The following is a 19485-nucleotide window of genomic DNA, read 5'->3' on the forward strand; positions in this document are numbered from 1 at the left end:
CCTGTTCGAGGGCAACCAGAGCCTTGTAATTTGTAGCAAGAAATTATACATTTTATCAATGAGAGTTCTGATACCGTGTTGAGGTTTATGGTAGTGCTTGTTAACCACAGTCAAAGCATCAGATCTGTTGCCTTCCCAACCATAGATGATAAACTCTTATCATCACCCTCAAGCACAACAATCGCTTAATAAAGCAGATTATATATTCTTTTGAGTATCCAAGAGAGGAAGATAATCTTCCTTTATACCAAACAAATGGAATTCACGAACGTACGCTGCCCTTCCATAGTTTGGGCCCTCAATATAATATAATAATGATACAATATAATAATCATAATTATATCATATAATAATTATAATTATATTATCATAAAATAATATAACTGTATTATTAATGATATGATTATTTTCTGAAAATAAAAAATAAAATGATATGATTAATATTATCTCATAATATAATTACATCTCCCAATAATATATTATCAAATAAATTATTATATTATTATTAATCAATAATCTTTTATGCTAAGGCCAAAGGCCAAAGGCCAATTAGCACATCGTTGCTCCAGGGCGTTCCAAGAAGGGATTGGACCTAGCTAAAAAAATCAACAAGTCTATTATAATATCTTGTGATTGGCATTTATTGACCTTAATGTATGATGAAATCTTGTCCATATCTTTGATCAAAGCTGATGCAGGAGCATCTTGCATGGAAAAAATTATAAAAAAATAAAAATAAAAAATAAAAAATAAAAAATTGGAGGAGAGAGAAAGTGACGAAAATAGAAGGAAAAATAATTAAAAAAATAAAATAAGGGAAAAAGGAGAAAAGAAAAAAAAAGGGAATTTCTATTTTCGAGGTGCATAGGTGGCGTAAATAGAAGAAATAAAAATGGTTGTCATTCCATTTATTGAGGTGTGTAGGTGGAATTCTAGAAGGTTGTGGATATTGTGTAGGTGAATCCTAGAAGGTTGTGGATATTGTGTAGGTGGAATTCTAGAAGGTTGTGGATAAATCATGCATTGGGTGGTAAGTGCCTATTTAAGCAAGGCATATGAGCATTTCTAATCAAGCTTGGGAAGGTAAAGCTTTGGAAGCTTCAAGGTGTGAACGCTGGAAGGAGTGAAGGCTTCAAGGTGTGATCTCTTCTTAGTAGAAGCTTGAAGAGAAGGAGGAAGAAGAGGAGCGAGTTTTCCTTCAGTCTGTGGACAGAGCACCGAATGTGAGGTAGTTTACAGCAAGATTGTGGTGGAGTTGTGAATGTGTGGATAGAGGCAGTTTACACTTGGATCTTGGATAGAGTTTGTGAGAAGAGCTAGTGGTTACGATTTAGAAACAAGGAGGTTGCTTGGTGGCTTGTGAGCACAAGTTGAGATCTTAGAGGTTTCTACAGAGTGTGGATCTGGACTAGCTAGTGTTTGGATTGGATTTTGAGGGATCTTGAAGAACTGTTATTGTAATTGCTATTGTATTTGGCCGTAACTGGGAAGGCCTTACAGCCCGACACATTGCATTTAACAGTTATTTTATGAATAAAGAGTTGTGATTTGATATTAGATCTTGCATTCTTGGTTATGAGTTGGTAGGGTGGTGTGGCCCTTCATCAAGTGGTATCAGAGTGGGAGTTCCTGAGTGTACAAGCAGATTGCCGAAGTGTGAGGTAGTTTGTAGCAGGACCTTGGTTGGGCGAAGTTTATTAGAGCGAAGGTTGTTCCTGAGTGTGTAGACAGATCGCCGAAGCTGAGGCAGTTTGCACTAGGATTTGGGTTAGAGAAGTAGATCTGAGTTGGTCTTGATCTATTGGTGGATTTTTTTTCTGGAGTCTTAGATCTCTTGGTTGCGAGGTGGCAGATTGTGGTTCTGACTTGCAATTGTAGAGGGCTTGCAGATGGATCTATGGTTGCAGAGATGGAAGACTGAACTTGTTGAGGCATAATTGTAGAGAGCTTGTGGATTATAGGTCCGTGGTCCTAGACTTGTGATGTGGTTCCTGATTGGTCACACGAGGTGGCAGGTTGCAATTTGACTTGCAAACAATTCAAGGTTGTCACAAGGAGTGTGGGAAGGTTTGTTGCAGAGGGTTTACGAAGATCTTGGGAGATGGCTCCAAGAGGATTGGACCCTGGGATGATTGCAAAACTCCATGATATAGTCGAGAGGAGGTTTTCTGAGATGACTGCTTGGCTTGAAGCTAGCTTGGCTGATCGAGTTAGGGATGGGGTGAGGAAGGAATTCCGTGAACGTTTGTGGAGCTGGAGTCTACTGATCTGGAAGAGAGTTGTTTGGCCGGTTAAGAGACTTGTTCAAGAGAGACGATGGCATCGCAAGGTTGAGGTGGAAGAAGGTGGTTTTGTTGATCAGATTATGGAGCCTGATATAGAACCTGCAGAGCAGCTGGAGGTTGTTGCTGAAGATGTTCCTAACCTTGTTGATGTTGGGATGGAGATTGGTTTTCATGACCAATTGGTTGAGTCTGACATGGAGATTGCAGAGCACTCGGTCATGGATGATCCAGTTGTTGTTGGTGGCAACTTGTATGTTGCAGAGCATCTTGTTGTGAGCAATGAGACTGCTGGCGTTGTGAGTTTGGCATATGTTGCTGCTGATATGGATTTTGTTGTTGCTGGTGTGGATTCACTAGTTGCTGATATGGATGAGGGTTTGTTGATGAAGTATTATGTTCAATTTGTTCCTGGGAGTGAGCATGATGATTGGATAATTGAGATTTTGGTGTTTGACATATGGATGCAGGTGTGGAAGATTTGCATGTTGGTTTTCTTGTCTCTATTGAGGTGGAAACCTTTGGTGAAGATGAAGATGGTTGTAGATCTTTCTTTTGGCGTCAAAGTGTGGGACACATTTTTCTATCTACCTGGCGAGTCTGATGCAAGAGCATCTTGCATGAAAAAATTTATTTAAAAAAAAATTAAAAATTAAAAATTAAAAATTGGAGGGGAGAGAAAGTGACGAAAATAGAAGGAAAAATAAAATAAGGGAAAAAGGAGAAAAGAAAAAAAAGGGAATTTCTATTTTCAAGGTGCATAGGTGGCGTAAATAGAAAAAATAAAAATGGTTGTCATTCCATTTATCGAGGTGTGTAAGTGGAATTCTAGAAGGTTGTGGATATTGTATAGGTGGAATCCTAGAAGGTTGTGGATATTGTGTAGGTGGAATTCTAGAAGGTTGTGGATAAATCATACATTGGGTGATAAGTGTCTATTTAAGCAAGGCATATGAGCATTTCTAATCAAGCTTGGGAAGGTAAAGCTTTGGAAGCTTCAAGGTGTGAAAGCTAGAAGGAGTGAAGGCTTCAAGGTGTGATCTCTTCTTAGTAGAAGCTTGAAGAGGAGGAAGAAGAGGAGCGAGTTTCCCTGAGTCTATGGACAGAGTGCCGAATGTGAGGCAATTTACAGCAGGATTGTGGTGGAGTTGTGAATGTGTGGACAGAGCGCCGAATGGGAGGCAGTTTACACTTGGATCTTGGATAGAGTTTGTGAGAAGAGCTAGTGGCTGCGGTTTAGAAACAAGGAGGTTGCTTTGTGGCTTGCGAGCACAAGTTGAGATCTTGGAGGTTTCTACCAGAGTGTGGATCTGGATTCTGGACTAGCTAGCGTTTAGATTGGATTTTGAGGGATCTTGAAGAACTGTTATTGTAATTGCTATTGTATTTGGCCGTAACTGGGAAGGCCTTACAGCCCGACACATTGCATTTAACAGTTATTTTATGAATAAAGAGTTGTGATTTGATATCAGATCTTGCATTCTTGGTTATGAATTGGTAGGGTGGTTTGGCCCTTCATCAAAAGCATAATGGCTGCTTACATTAGGTGAACTATTATCTGAAATCAAAATCAGATTTATATCATTCAGTGACTAAAACAAGCCAGTGGGATTGCAATGTCTAATAATATAAAAGATACTAGTAATCTAGACACAAGGCATAGTGGAGATAAAATATATGTTTTCTAATAGTGCACAACATGGCATGTTTTAAAATATCTAGAGGATATACATAGCAGGAGTATCACTTGCTCAACTAAAGAACTGTCAATAGTATTGAAAGTATTTTTGTTGAAGTTTAAGAGCATATTTTAGGACTATAGAATCAAACTATTGTCATCCATATTTTTGTGCAAGTGCTCAGAAATAGAACTCAATGTACGATTTAGAAATTATTAATTTTTTATTTAATTTTCCTTGAAGGATAGGGATAACATGATGATATGAATGTGAAGGCTCAAAAATAATGAAATGATTTAAGAAAGATATCTGACATGTGGGTTTTTTATTTTGTCACTTTCTCAACAACACAAAACATAATAATGGATAAGGAAAGGCTCTCTTGAAATTAGCAAGTGAAGCTTTTCGATTCAATATATTTTAAAACCTACAACAAAAACATCTGTTTTGATTAAGTAAAAATAGGTTTTAAAGGACCCAAAACCTTTTACAAAGTACACAAAAGTCTAGAGAAAAAAGCATAAAAGCTAACATCTAAATCTAAAAGCATAGTTCACTGAATGACAGGCCTCCAGAAAGAGCAAAGAAAAACAGGAAAACAGGAGGCCAACTAGAAACAGAGCTGTAAAGACAGCAAAGAAACAGCAAAAAACCAGCACTCGAACAGCTACATAATCTTCAGCATGTCAGCAGCCTGGTCTGCCAAGATGTGCATATTCTCCGCAGTGGCCTTCACCTCTTCCATCTTGCTCTTCTCCTCATTCTTCTTAGAATGAGCCCGAGTGCGTTTGCTAGGTCCCTGGTTCTCAGCAACAGTAGGGGAATCCTATCCTTTATCTTGCTCACATTATCTGCCATAGTCTTTAAAGCATTACTATTATTATCAATCATTTTCTTTATCATCTTTTCCATATTATTCACCTTGGCCTCCAAGCTTGTCACCTTCTTCAGATTATCACTATTAGCCTTTTCCAGCACCTTGTTTTTGGCTTCAATCTGTGGAATCTTTTTCATAAGGTTTTTAACCTCTTCAGCATTTCCATTAACCTCTGAAAGTCTGTCAATATGTTGACCTAAAGTTCGCTCCCCTCTGGCCAATTTGCTTACCTGCTCAACTTCCTTAACAATAAACTGCATTTGTTGTTTCAAATTTCCAACTTCCTTCAAAATGGTCCCAAGGCTTCTTAAGGGTCCTTTAGTAATGTCAGCCTCACCCTCATCCTTGTCAAAATCTAGGATTTGCTCTTGGTCCCCATATTCCTCTTTTTCCAGCACCACATTCTTCATATAATTCTCAACCCCCTCATCTTGAGACCTCATTGATTTTCTCTTCCTCTCCATTCTGTGAGCAAGAATTTCATCATCTGATGGGGTCGAAACCCTATCATCCTTGTGACCCTTAATATCTAGTCCCCTTCCACCACTCCCTTTCTTTTGGGAGCCTCTCATCTTTTCCTCAACAAAGTCATTGCCACGGTCAGAGTCGCTTACCTCACCTTTCCTCTTCTTCTTCTGAGAGTTGCACCCAGTACCCCCTTTCGAACTCCTATTTCTCCCCTCCACTTATCCTTATCATAGCCTTTTTTCGAGAGGCTGCCCTCTGTATCATACTCCACCTCCTTCAGACTGCCCCTAGGTTTTTCGGCCTTTTTGGATTTTAAAACATTCATAATAAGAACCATAAGTCCTTCATGACACACATGTTCCCCATTCGGATAATTTTGAATTGCCTGAATAGAGAAACCCAACAACTGCCTCAAATAAAAGAGGAAATTGATCCTTGTACCATGCCTAAAGTGGTTAGCTAACATAAAGTGGTAACCATAAAGCTTTGTAAACTAGCCATCCAGAGTAAGGTATTCCATAATAACAAACAGCATGAATCTCCAAGTTCGAGAAACAGAGGCAGGGTTGAAATAAGAGTTACCAATTTTTAATATGTACACTTAATAAATTTTTCACAACGATTTTGCATAAAGTTCAAATAAAAATTTTAATTTGACAATTTTGTTCATCATCTCAAAGGCTAGGGCACAAGACTTTGACGAGTTCCTTTCACCAATGAAGTTATCAATACTATCCAAATATCAAATAGAAAACTTTGGAGTTATCTCAACAACTAAGATGATCTTGAAGAAAGCATAACACAGGGAAATAATAACACCCAAAAGAAGAATCAATGGAGACAATTCATAATACTAGAATATTCAAAGTCACTTCATAGATATGAGTAGCAATACCACACAAAATTAGGATAGATCTTTTTATTAATTGGTTTCTTGCTTAAATGATTATAACACTTGGAATTGGACCTAAATGAAAAATCTTGTGGCATAAACAAGCTTGAGCTTAACATTCTTTACTCAAATAAATTTAAGCAATTTAATTGACTTAAAACCAGACTGACAATTTTTACAGCATAAATTTGGCATCACTTTTCATTACAGTATATCTGTAAATGCCACATATTATAACATTTAGTTGCAGCATATTGAAAATAAACAAAAAAAAAAGAAAATAAATAAATAATCAAAATTAAAAGCTATTCTATCTTAATTTTTTGAAAATAATGTAAAATATTACCTTTTCCATTTTTGCTTCTCATTTTGGGACTCCATGGTGAAGGATTTGATCTTCTGTATTTCGCTTCAACTTAATTAATCCTCGTTCCATTTGAAAAATAATGATCATTTGTTGATTGCTTCTTCTTAAAGGGATAAGATTCATCACCATTTTGTCCTTTAATTCACTTTATCTTGTTTCTAATTATCAATTGAGTGCATTCAAACTTGGGTGCCACTTCTGTCCTTGTTTTGGCAAGAAATATATGCTAATTAGCTTGTCAAAGCTATTGAAAGATATTTTTTCTTTTGTTTCTAGATTTCCTATTGATATTTGTGGGGTGTCTTGTGGTGGGAACACTTTTTGATCATCCTTGTTGATTGAGCTTTGATTTGACAACTCATCCAGGTCTGCATGTGAGTGACCATCAAGGTCTAAGACCTTAACCTATAATTCATTAGCAAAGTATACTTGTTGAAACATGCTATCTTTCAGGTAGCTCCTGCTGCTGGCCCTTGGACAACTAGGTCAGTTTAGTTTCATCAGTACAATCAACTTCAATGAATTTCTTTAGGAGGGAGAAACAATTAGGCCCTTGGTTATCAGTCATACAAGTTTGCACACTAACACCACATAATAACAACTCCACTATAGACCATACTCCATTAACATTCTGCCAACAAGTTTAACGGTACTTGCAGTGAATGCGCTAAGGTATTTGGAACAGGCAGATTTGCCAAAACAAGATAGTCAGGCAATGACTGAAGCCATTTGTTTTGATACCCTACCATCTGAGCACATTAGGATTCTCAGAAATAATGATGAAACAAACACAAAATCAAAAATAGACTTTGAGGAAATAAAGTAGCGGGAATTAAGAAACCACAGCAACAATAAGGATGATGAACTGAAACTCATAATTATGAAACTACTGATAGCAATATTACACGACGGTGAATTGCTCCCAGCATGGTAAGCATGCATGGCGCCAAGCTGTAATATGCCATAATAAATGAATGGTGACCAGTGGTGATGCTACAAACTAGAACACTGAAGGTGAATAGCCACGGGTGGAATCTTCTTCATAACTGAAGACTAAGTCACAAAGTTCAAATTTGAATTCGAGCTCGTCAATCATAAAATTTAACACAAATGCATGCCTCAATGCATGTCGTAAGACACGTCTCTATAAATTTTACACCCTTAAAATATGCATTCCTCAATGCATGTCGTATGACACGTCTCTGTATTTAATATTATCTCAATTATTATCACAAATGTCCTCTTCAGCTGAAGGTGATCACAATGGTTATAATAACCATATCTCTAGAAATAGAGATAAAAATCTCTATCGCAACTACAATCTTCAACACTCCCTCTTAGCAAGAGAGAGATCTTTAGCATAGCACTCACACATAGCTGTAACCAAAAAATGTCAATGATAAATTCTAATTACATACATTCTCATAAAAAGAACATAATTCATGGAATCACTTAACATGAAAAACATGGAAGAATCACAACTTCCATCACAGACTCTCAATGTGATGTTGTCATTGAATCTCTCAACATGACAAGCCTGCAAGGCTTTTACATCACAGCCTCACTCAACATGACGCTATCATGGAATCTATCAACATGACAAGCTTGCAAGGTTCTTACATCATGGACTCTCTCAACATGATATTGTCATGGAATCTCTCAACATGACATTCAACTCCCATCACAAGATCTCTCAATGTGATGACATCATGGACTCTCTGTTCATTATGATTTACCTCATAAGTGAAAGAGTTATCATAGTTGTCCTTACAACTTTATCAATTTCACATGAGTAAGAACTCATAATCAACAAGAAAGGGAATCACAATTGAGACTCTTTTCAAACAAGAGCCTCAATTTCTATAATACCAAAACATTAATAGCATGTATAAGAATGGCAGGGATTTCATAAAGACTCCCTCACAACAGAAACTACTTTCATCATCACAGGAAGATAGTTGATGAAACCTCCCTCCGAAGCTAAAACATCTCCCTTCTAATATGTATCATCAAAGCAACCTCCTCATATTCATGATCTCTCCTCATCTCTTGCTTCTCATTGCACCTTGCAACCAAAAGAGATTAATTAATAACTCATAAAATCAACTTATTAAATAGATATCAATTCTGAAACAAAACACTATTCCTAGCGTTATAAAAAACAAATATCACAGAATACTTATCTCATTGTTTAGTTTTCTCAGTTGTCCGGTCATGGTGGCACCTAGTCTGCATATTGTGAAACAGTGCATCTAAACTCCTTAGCAACTGATTAGATGACCAGATATATAAATTCTGCTTGAATGGATCAAAGAATGAACTGACACCAGTCAGAAAGATCCTTGCCTGAGAACAATAGAAATCTGTTGTGTCAATCTGAAAAGTATATGCACCACAACACATCGAAACTGTAACTTTATGTTTTAGAATAGACAAAAGTGTCTCACTTTTGATCGGTCATAGCATGAGCTTCAAACGTGATCAGATATTAAGCCTCTATTATGCACTAGCATCCCAGTAAACAATCATAAACAAAGAAAATAAAATATCAAATGAAGAATCTCTGACATAATATTCTTGTTCATGTGTGATGGTAAGGAAAAGTCTGCTGTTAAACATGATACACTGTCCACGTGAACAGACATGCCTCAACATCCAAAAGTCGATCAGTGAGGAAAACAACAATTCAAGAGGCATGCAGACCCATTGGCAACAACAATACCAAGAACAATTACAAGTTGAGCAATTTAATCAAGAATGGCACTGAGACTTCCTTTCTTCTGGTGATGACACTCAATTCCAATTGCATACTCGGCAATCCTTACCAAAGACTCTCTATCTCTAATTACCAAAAGTATTGATATGAGGGGGGTTTGCATCCCAAAACAAGAAGTGAAATATGATCACGCAGTGTTCATATGACCATGTGCATAGGTCTCCAAGTTGAATGACTCCAAGGATGCAATGCTTTTTCTTACCATCAAAATCCATGTTCTAGGAAGAGAGGAATTCACATAGAAATATAGAGTAAAATGATTCTTCATTACCAAATCATTATTCACAAGCAATTCTTGAAAACACTTGTTAGCGACAACTGCAAAATCAATAAAAACCCAACACAATTTTTGAGGTGAAAATTTGATCAAAACCCAGCATCATTTTGAGGTGAAAAATCAATCAAAACCAAACAGAATCTGAGATACGGATAATAGAATACAAAACTTCATTTTTGAGGAAAAGCTGTAAAACCCAACAGATAATTTTTGAGGAAAAATCATAAACCCACCAAATAATTTTTGAGAATTTTTTCATTAAACCACTAGGTAGTTTTTGAGGAAAAGAATATAAACCCACATAGGACTCCCACACAATTTTGCGAATTACAGAATTAATTTTTTTTTTTGAGGGAAAGAAATTACAAAAACCCATCAAAAAAATCTTCATGTGGCTAAACATGAGACTTTGCATGGTAAAACAACAGATATAAGCAACATGCAAATACATGCAAGCTTCAAAAATCAAAGACTTTTGCAGGAGAAAACTATTGCAAAATATTGCTGTATGAAACTCTTTTTGCAGACTTTGTAGGCATCAACTGGCAAGAGACACCAGTCCGCTCAAGTTGTAGGCACCAGCCTATTGGAGACCAATTTTACACCTTTTAGGCATCAACATATATGAGGCACTAACCCCCCCAGTTGAGTTACAACTCAGCAAGAGACACCAATCTCTTCTAGATTGGAAAGCACCAACCTCTCTGCTATCTACGCCAAAAGTTCACTTATATCTGCTGTGGTTCTACCTTAATCTTTTCTCCATATCTCCTTTATATCTCTGTTCCATATCTCCCTTGTATTCCTGCACCGTAGCTCTGCTCAAGGTCCTGATTCAAATCTGGCTTAATCTTTGCTCTAAATCTGCTCTAATTTTTCAATAATGACTAAATTGCCTTATATATATATATATATATATATATATATATGCTTCAATAACTTATCTTAGTCTGCTACAAAGTTTCTCAAAAGTTCTATAAATACCCTTAAATCTGCTTACAAACTTTCTCTCTGTCTTCTCATAAAGGTGTGATTTGCCTCTATAACTTTCTTAGTCTGCTATAAAGTTTCCTCAAGATTTATGCTATACGATAAGATTGGATAATTCATTAATGTCCAACAAAAGACCACAAAGAGGGTCCAAGGGACTACCAACAAACAATGGGAGACCAACCTACGACAAGAACACCAAATGGTGTCTGGGAAAGAGAATAAAACCCAAAACAACAAGCTGGCTTAGGGTGCTACTGGAAGATAACTGTTGTTGTAACACCTGTTGAGCCTTATGGATTTGACAGGCCCAGAGGGGGGACCGAGCAGTCACTTGGTATCACAAGCTGAGAGACCACTGTGAAGATTGAGGTGATGAGCCAGTTAGGGTGCTATCTCAAAGGGATCTGATGCTGTAGAGTGTGGTGCCAAAGTCTCCTAGCCCCCTGGAGATAACGCAAAAGACACTGTTGGTTAGTGTATTTGAAGGAGGAGATAGACTAGGTCTCTCTAAATAGGCAATGAAATCTCCCTTTGATCTCATAGTAGATGGGGCGATGGAAATTGAAATGTGTCTTTGTCTCAGCTTTCCCCTTGTCGCAAACTTGGCAAATTCACTCCTCTCTGTCAATATGATGGTTTGTCTAGATGCAGAGCCTATGTGAGCCCCCGTTAAAGAGCCAGAGAGATGCAGGGTGCATGTGACCATAGATGAGAAAGGCGTGAAGGACGCATAATCTTGTATATCAATAAATTGCTTAACATATAAGGCCTTCCTTGAACGAAGACCCCCCAGGGGTTGACCCATGTAGTAAGCATATTTTGCATGTAAATGTCCATCCTAATGTTCTTATTCAGCTCCTTTTGAGACTAGAGGAGATAAGGCGGGGCATCAAAAGAGTACTGGAAAGTAGGAAGATGGTCAATCTCAATCACCACAAAACCTAGAAGGGGAAAAGCTTGAGGAAACTAGCAACAAGTCTGACTAGAGGAGTCAGTGCTTGCAATTGCCTCCAAAGAGCGATAGGCCAGGTAAGGAAATCAGGTAACTCTTGTATAGGCCCAAGTCATTCACCTATCACAAGCAATTTTCACCTCCTACAGCCAATCTTCAAGATTCACCAAACCCCATATGGATTCTTCACCTTACAAGGCTATCACAGAAGCATTCCCAAGGATATTTCAGCACAAGCTGATCGATTCAACTCAAGAAGATTTAACAAAAAAAGTCCATCTAATTCATGCTCTCAAACATCCTTCAAATCTCTAGTTACAAGGTTAACCTCAAGCAAGTATAAATGATTCTTTTATAATCATGACTGTCATTGACAGTTTGGATAGACCAGTGCACAGTCATGCATGACTTTTGTTACAGGCATCAATTTTTTAAATCACTTCAGTTAGAATCTAGAAAATTAGGTTTTTTCTAACATATTTCAAAGTTAGCAAAGTTCAATGGTGGAATTGAGATATACAATGCTTGTACAAAGACCCATTTTTCAGCAACTCCATTGAAGAGGATTTAAAACCAGTTTTTACCAAAACTAACATAACTTCCACAAAACTGAACCAAAATGTACCAAACCAATTGCATTAAGAAGCTAATTCAGCCCTCTTTCTAGAAATATAAACTTTATCCCATAAATAATCATTACATGACCGTACACATTGCTGCAACATGACTGTATTCAGAAAATCTGAAAATTGCAATCCATAAAATGTTAATAACTTTCTTAATTATGCACAAAATGAACTCAAACCAAAAGAAATGGAAATATTATTCATTGTTCGAGTCTACCATGATAATAATTCATTTTTTCCAGGCTGTCCATGGCCGTACAAGGCCTAGAAACAGCAACAGAACTAAAAATGCCAATCAAAACAAGTATAAAGTGCTCTAAAAGTTCTTAATTGTTCACTTTCTTTCCATTCCTATTTGGTTTGACTTTACAATGAGTTTTATAGCCTCCTCGTGAGTTGGGACCATACAACTACCATCCATGACCGCTAGATTTCCTTTTACAACTTTTTAATGCAATTTTGCATTTTTGCAACTTTTCATCCTCTTGACAACTTTTATGAATTTTTACAAATATGACCATTTAACAAACTCTTATCGAGGGTCATTTTAGAACTTTTGACACATTAAACCGATAGGGACCTTAACTATGACAATGTGGACAACATTACATTTTTAATTACAACTTTCTTTACAATTGGATGCCATTACATGGAATGACATTACCAAACATATGAGTGAACATAAAACATTAAAATATCCATTAGGATCTCTAGTAGACATATGGTGCCTAGGTGCCCCTGCACCAAAGAAATGTTCATTAATTGCTTTCTTTTCAATCTTCAAAACATCTTTGAGATATACCTTGCAGTAACACCTCTTCATCCAAGAGATGGATCTTGCCAAAGAGGTCAGCCATACCAAGATTTTTACTGATTTGGTTTTACTTGCCCAAGATGGGTGCTTGTATCAAGGTCAGCCAATTGTTTTTTTTCTTTTTTGTTTGACATACCATATTACCTAGGGTTTACCAGGAAAGAGAAACTGAGTTTGGCACACAGATAAATATACAATACTTATTAGATGCAATTCAGACTCTAGTTGTAATATCCCAGCAGGATATTATCTCCAATTTTTTTTTCAAATAGTTTTCAAAATATAATAGATAACTATGAAATGAAACCCAACAATATTAACCAACAATGAACCAATAAATGCTCATTAAAAGACTTCAAAATACGTTATTGCATTATACATCAGCAATACAATAACCAAATATAAAAAATCTAGTCTTAAATATAGTTACACAATCAAGTTGTAAAGAAACAATAAAGTGCACCTGTAGTCTCAGATGTGAGTCCTGAATTCTGATGTGAAACTACTGCAGATGATGAATCGGGGCTACATTTAATCCACCTAGAAAATCCTGAAGGTTTCCATCCTCGGGCTTCAACAAGAGAAAGCTAGTAGCTTCCCAAAGCTTTCCAAGAGAAACCAAAAAATCAATCTCAACTCCCCAAGCATGCTCAAAAATGAAGGAGACTTCCTATTTTAATGCTCAAAAGTGACCCTTCAGATTCCCTTCCTTGTCTTCTTGTCTTCTTGCCAATTTGTCTTTATTGCCCCCTTAAATAATATTAATTTGACTGTAATAATTCTGCATTAAGTCCACTATAGTCAATTGTAATATATTTTTGTCTTGGCCTATTAATTCTCTAATGTCCTAGAAAAAGGACATTACAGTCCTCCTTCCTCGAGATTGCTTGCCCTCAAGCAATCATGAGTACATAAGCCAATGCCAGGGTTCCATATCCATCTGCTAGCATCACGTTTGCCCATCCTGGTAACTCTAAAGTTAGGACCTACCACGCCGTAGTACCAAAAATGAGATTGTAACCTAACTATCACTATGATCCCTGGATCCTATGTCAATTTTTGAGTCTTTGTTGTCACTATAGGCTACACGACTCTGATCATAAATCTCCAACTGTGTAGCATCACAGCATAATCCACAAAATGTAAAACATACATCCTGTTAACACCTAGATCCCAAACCAACTTATCAGCACGATCCTCAGTGTAAAAATAGATGATTGGTGAACCTCCAACCTCCTAAATCAGCCAGCTGAATAAATAGATGCCCAACACACTGCCCATATGCAAGGAAACCAACTCATCATGACTCAAGATGTTGCTGTCATAACTCGGATCAGCATCAAGAATGACAACCTGTCACCAATATGTCGCCAATCTGGAAAGGTAAACATCTCATATGGAATATATCACAACATGTGTGCTTCCCACTCATCTACATGCAACTCACTAACCCCTGTAGGCCAAGCCAAATCTGAAACCAATAGTTCAAGTATGGTAGCCACTGATAACTGAAGCACAAATGAAGAAAAAATCACCAATCAATAAGTAGGTAGCTGTCATATCATAAGAACTTGGTGATAAATCTCTAGGTAAGCTGTAAAAACCTTTAAACTCGGAAGTGAGAGTCAATCAAATGCATAATTTTCCTTGTCTGGAGGTCATCATATATTGGTGCTGTATTAGGCTATTAGCCTACCAAGCATTGAAGATTTCTTCTCAGCCCAAAACTCACCTATTTGTTTGCAGGCAATTAATGAGCGCGCTGAACAAACTCTTGTATTTTCCTGAGTTTTTTGTCACCAAGTTTAGTTTAGAAATTTGGTCCTCTGAGTTTTATTGAGTTGTAAGTTTTTGAGCCATGGTTGTATCTTTCCATGCTTGGGACAATTTATATCCATCTTGTGACGATGGGCTCCAGATAAGAACTCATAATGTTGATAAGAAAAACTGTAGATAGAGTGGTTTTGAAATAGGTAAGACTGAAGATAATTATGCTTATTAATGATTATGGAGAGCACTTGCCTCTGCTAAATTAGCTTTTCCTAAGTGAGTTGCAAAATTTCCATGTGTTATTTTGGTTGCAAATTTTTAGAATCATCATCATGTACTTTCTTGTATACTCTCAGGGAAAGTTTTTCCTTAGTCTTTTACCAGCTAGCTTGATTTGACTCTTGCATGTGCTTAACTAACCTTTAATAATTGTGTTTGACATTTCAACTGTGGAGATGCTTCTTTTGTTTCTAGAGTTGTAATTATGATTATGATTCTAAATCTTCACTCATGAGTGCAGTAATGGCACTGGAATCTGAGGCAGATGCTCTTAATCAATTGAATACTGACGACCTTGAAGGAAAGGTTGGTTACTGTTCTTCTGAGAGAAAATCATTTTTTTGTTTGTACATCTTATCTGATTTTGACGCTTCAAACTTCGTTTTGAAATCTCAAATGCATTTTATCTTTTCTTGAACAGTTTGCACTGTTGGAAAGTTCTTCTGTTGATGATGACCTTACAAGTTTGAGGAAAGATATTACTGGAGCCTCTAAAGTATGGTTGGATTCTTATGTAGTACACTAGAAAATGGATTTTTACTTCTTCTTTTTCTTTATTAAGGAATTCTATTTTTGGCTCATGGGCGGAGATTCTCTCACTAGATATATTAGTGTCCATAATAATTCATTTATTAGTATTTGCTGTGTGCAACCTGATTTGAATAGCAGGACAAAGGAATGGGGCTTTGCTATTCATTTAATGGATTTCTACTATCTAATAAACACTAACACCATTAGAGTTATTTAAATTTGCAGAGACAAGAACTTCCAGCAGGTCAATCACCTGTGAGCTCAAGGCCATCTTATCCCTTCAGAGATTTGGAAATTGAAAGTGAATTGAATGATCTTCGAAGAAAAACAAAGGAATTTTGATATTTTAACATACCAAGTTTGTACCATATAGTAGAGTAGGATCAGTGGGAATGATAATCAAGGCAAGATTTGCTTTTCCTCTTTATATTGTCCTGCAGGCTGTAATCCCATTTTGATTATGCACCGGTTTGACTTTCATTGTGAATATCCAACTTGCCATGCTAACATTGAATCAATGAAAAGTTAGAAGATGTCATTTGTTGGATTCTCCGGTCATTTGTTCATAAGTATGAGGATATTACTTGGTGGATGATTACCTTCACTTATTTTGGAAGTGAATTGAGGGAGATTTTCTTCGTTTTAATGAAAATGTTATGTAGACTGTATACTATTAATTTATCAGTGTCTATTTTCTATACAATTATCTTTGTATGGACTGTGATTCCTATTATTTGTTCAAACAGCAACTTGTGCATTTGCTAGTGTAGTTTCAGAATTTAATGGTATTACCCAAGCCTTTGCAATAATAGTTGTATCCATTCAAATTCAAAAAGCATGCTCTTAGAACATTGTTTCTATTAAATATGATTTTAAGGTTCAATTGTCTTGCATTGCAGGAGATCCCTTCCAACCAAGGTATTCTGGCTTCAATACATTTCCAAGAGCAACTAGCAATTGCCAGACATCACTATTCATTCCATATGAAAAACTGCCATTGTTATTGTATCAACGACTTGTTTGATCTCGCTAACAAAAGCTTCATCATATATAATATAGGTTGCTTTCTTTCATTTAATAAAAAGATTTAAAATCTGTTTTGGCCTATACATGAATATATATATACGTGCATGCAGTCTCATACACTATATAAACTAAGTAATATTTTATGATGGCACGAGGGTGTGCCTTGTTTTTATTTTTTACTTTAAAATAAGTACCAAGTTGCAATTAACTCTCTTATTATTGAATACAAAATTAATCACTTGAAAAATATCAAATAATTACTAAGTTGCATGGGTACCTCCCCCCCCCCCTCCGGACCACATACCGGTTTGAACTGGTTCGTGGTTCTAATCCGGTTCGACTTGGGTTTGTTTTTGGAGGCCTAGTTCGATCTGGTTCGAACCCAAGAGAACCACATATAAAATTTCGAACCAGGGTTTGAACCCAGGAGAACCACATATAAATTTTCCACATTACAGCATGTTTTAATTTAATTTATGTTGATACATCTTGGGTCTGGGTTGGTAGGCATTACAATGCCACATTTTTTTAGTGTTGAGTAATCCCTAGCTGTAAAACACTTTCTATTTGAATCAAAATGCTACTAAATTTGAGACACCCACAAGAGAAGATGCTCAAAATGTGGCGACCACCATGACCAATCTCGAGGAATTTCAGGGCCTATTTGAGTAGCAATATGAATTTTTCAAACACTAAACAATAAACAACGTTTTATTGGGAAATGTTGCCCTGCAGAAGAAAGTTACGGTCACATGAATATGGTTGGGTGGGGCAGCTACTTACCACATTGTCTATCACTATTTGGCTGATTATTTCTCCTCTAGGTATATTAAAAATTGTATTAAAGAATATTGAATCTGGGACGTCAGATTGTGTTATCCAAAGGCCTCCATGAATGGTCTTTTTCCAGTTTACTATTGTTCATCAGTGCTTGGGAGATTGTGCCCAAAGAGATTGAAGAATATTCAGCTGGTCAAAGGGATTTACCTTCTGCAAGCTAGATCTAATTAGTTTTTAACCACGTTCAATTGATTATGTTAATCATAATAAGAGTTTGGTAAATAAATTTATGAAAAGAAGAAATTTTTATTAAAACTTACTGTTGATCTGCATAAACTAATCAGATACAGTTATGAATTTTTTAAATGAAAGGGAAGAGATCTAGTCGCTAGGGGTTCCAATAATCGTTGTGGTTTGCTACTATATTGTTTATGCTGTTTTAAAGTTTTTTGTTGTTCAAATGTGTTTATGCTACTATGCTACATTCTAATTCTAACTCATGCTTCGTATATATATATATATATATATATATATAAATTTACATGTTTTTGTACTAACGAACCCAAACCCCTTTTCAAAATTTTGTCGAACCAGCGAACCGGTTCTCGAACCCGAACCCGGAACCGAACCGCGAAGTGGCAACTTAGGATAATTTAAACTAGTAATAGCAGCTAGATATAGATATTTGTTGTCTTTTTGGCCATATTTATCATTTCATGTTTTTGGACTCAGTAAAAAATCAAGGCATAAATATATATTATTGCTAAAATTATATATATATATATATATATATATATATGAACTATTAAAATTTTATATCTTAGAATGTTTATTTATTAATTGTTCTATTGATTGAAAAATGTTGATCTCTCAAATTTGGTTTTGATGATTATTGAATGTTAAACTTCTTATGTGTAAGTGAGTTTGATCTCTACAATTAGAATGTGTTCTGACTGTTTAAATATTATTTATGATAGACTTTTATATTTCATTGAGTAGCCTACCAAGGAAGCTGAACCTTACACAACCACAACCTATAGGTGTCAAGAGATCAACAACACAATAACCTTGGTGCTAACAATTAGAAGAAAGGACTAATGATGACACCCTATCAATAGAGCTAATAACTCTCGAAAGTGTTCTTTAGAGAAAGAGGAGCCACAATTGACCACTTACAACATAGAGGCCAAAAAAGGCCATTAACAACAATAATTTGCAAGGAGATTTTTGGAAGGCAACTAAAGTCTACATAATGAATATCAAAAGGTACCCAAAACCAACCAATAGTAGAGACCACCCCAATAAAGAAACTACACCCCTTTTAGAGCTCCTTTTCAACCCACTATTAAAGGATCCTACCCTTATAAGAGTAGAAAAGGAATCAAAATTGGAGAGCCCATCACAAATTCATTCCATTTACAAGCTACAACAAAAAAGAAAAAACCACATAATTATACAAATGTTATCTTTCACGCAACAAATCTCCAACTCCATAGGAACTATGAAAGAGGAAGGAGCAAACAAAATGTATCAATCACCGCTAATTTCCAACATGACATACTCCGACACATGGATGAGTACAACCTCAAATTCACTAATCCATCTCATGCCCAAACAACTACAGAAAGGAGAAGACCACTCAAAGTTATAAACCTCCTCCACCATGAATCACACCCCCATCTCCATAAGAATTGTGGAGAAGCAAATTTAATGCACCAAGCCTTTACCATGGCCAATGAAACACAACCCACCAAGGGAATGGTGATAGTAACCTCAAGGTCTACTACAAACCTTAACCAAGACCAACCAAATGCTAAAATGAGTGCTTTGAAATTGTTAGCAAATGAGTTGTCACCAGGATAAACATGACCACTATCCATACTAGCTAAAATGGACAACCAAACAAAAAGACAAAAATGTTGTGAGTAGCAACAACTTCCATCATCCAACTACAAAGGGCTCCTCACCAAAAATTGAGGTAGGCATCATATTCAAGCACACAAGGAGAAGAATAGGGATTGAAGATAAACAAGTATTTTCCAAGCCTCGTTATTAGCTAGAACAACACATTTCCATCAACTAGAACATGACTCGCC

At 36.4% G+C, this 19485-nt stretch overlaps 1 protein-coding gene across 1 annotated transcript in view; it reads left to right on the forward strand.

Moving 5' to 3' along the window:
* The window catches only part of LOC149548356 (membrane-associated protein VIPP1, chloroplastic-like), an 86959-nt gene extending 70673 nt beyond the window's left edge, over positions 1–16286 (forward strand). The window contains exons 9-11 of the mRNA XM_089792438.1: positions 15294–15358; positions 15474–15548; positions 15809–16286. Coding sequence (XP_089648564.1) covers positions 15294–15358; positions 15474–15548; positions 15809–15925 — 257 coding nt within the window. The 3' untranslated portion in view covers positions 15926–16286. The remainder of the gene's footprint in view (positions 1–15293; positions 15359–15473; positions 15549–15808) is intronic.
* Positions 16287–19485: the final 3199 nt, after the last annotated feature.

This window comes from Cupressus sempervirens, chromosome 7 (assembly GCF_028749045.1).
Source record: "Cupressus sempervirens isolate cs-2001-9-10 chromosome 7, ASM2874904v1, whole genome shotgun sequence".
Classification (NCBI taxonomy): Eukaryota; Viridiplantae; Streptophyta; class Pinopsida; order Cupressales; family Cupressaceae; genus Cupressus; species Cupressus sempervirens.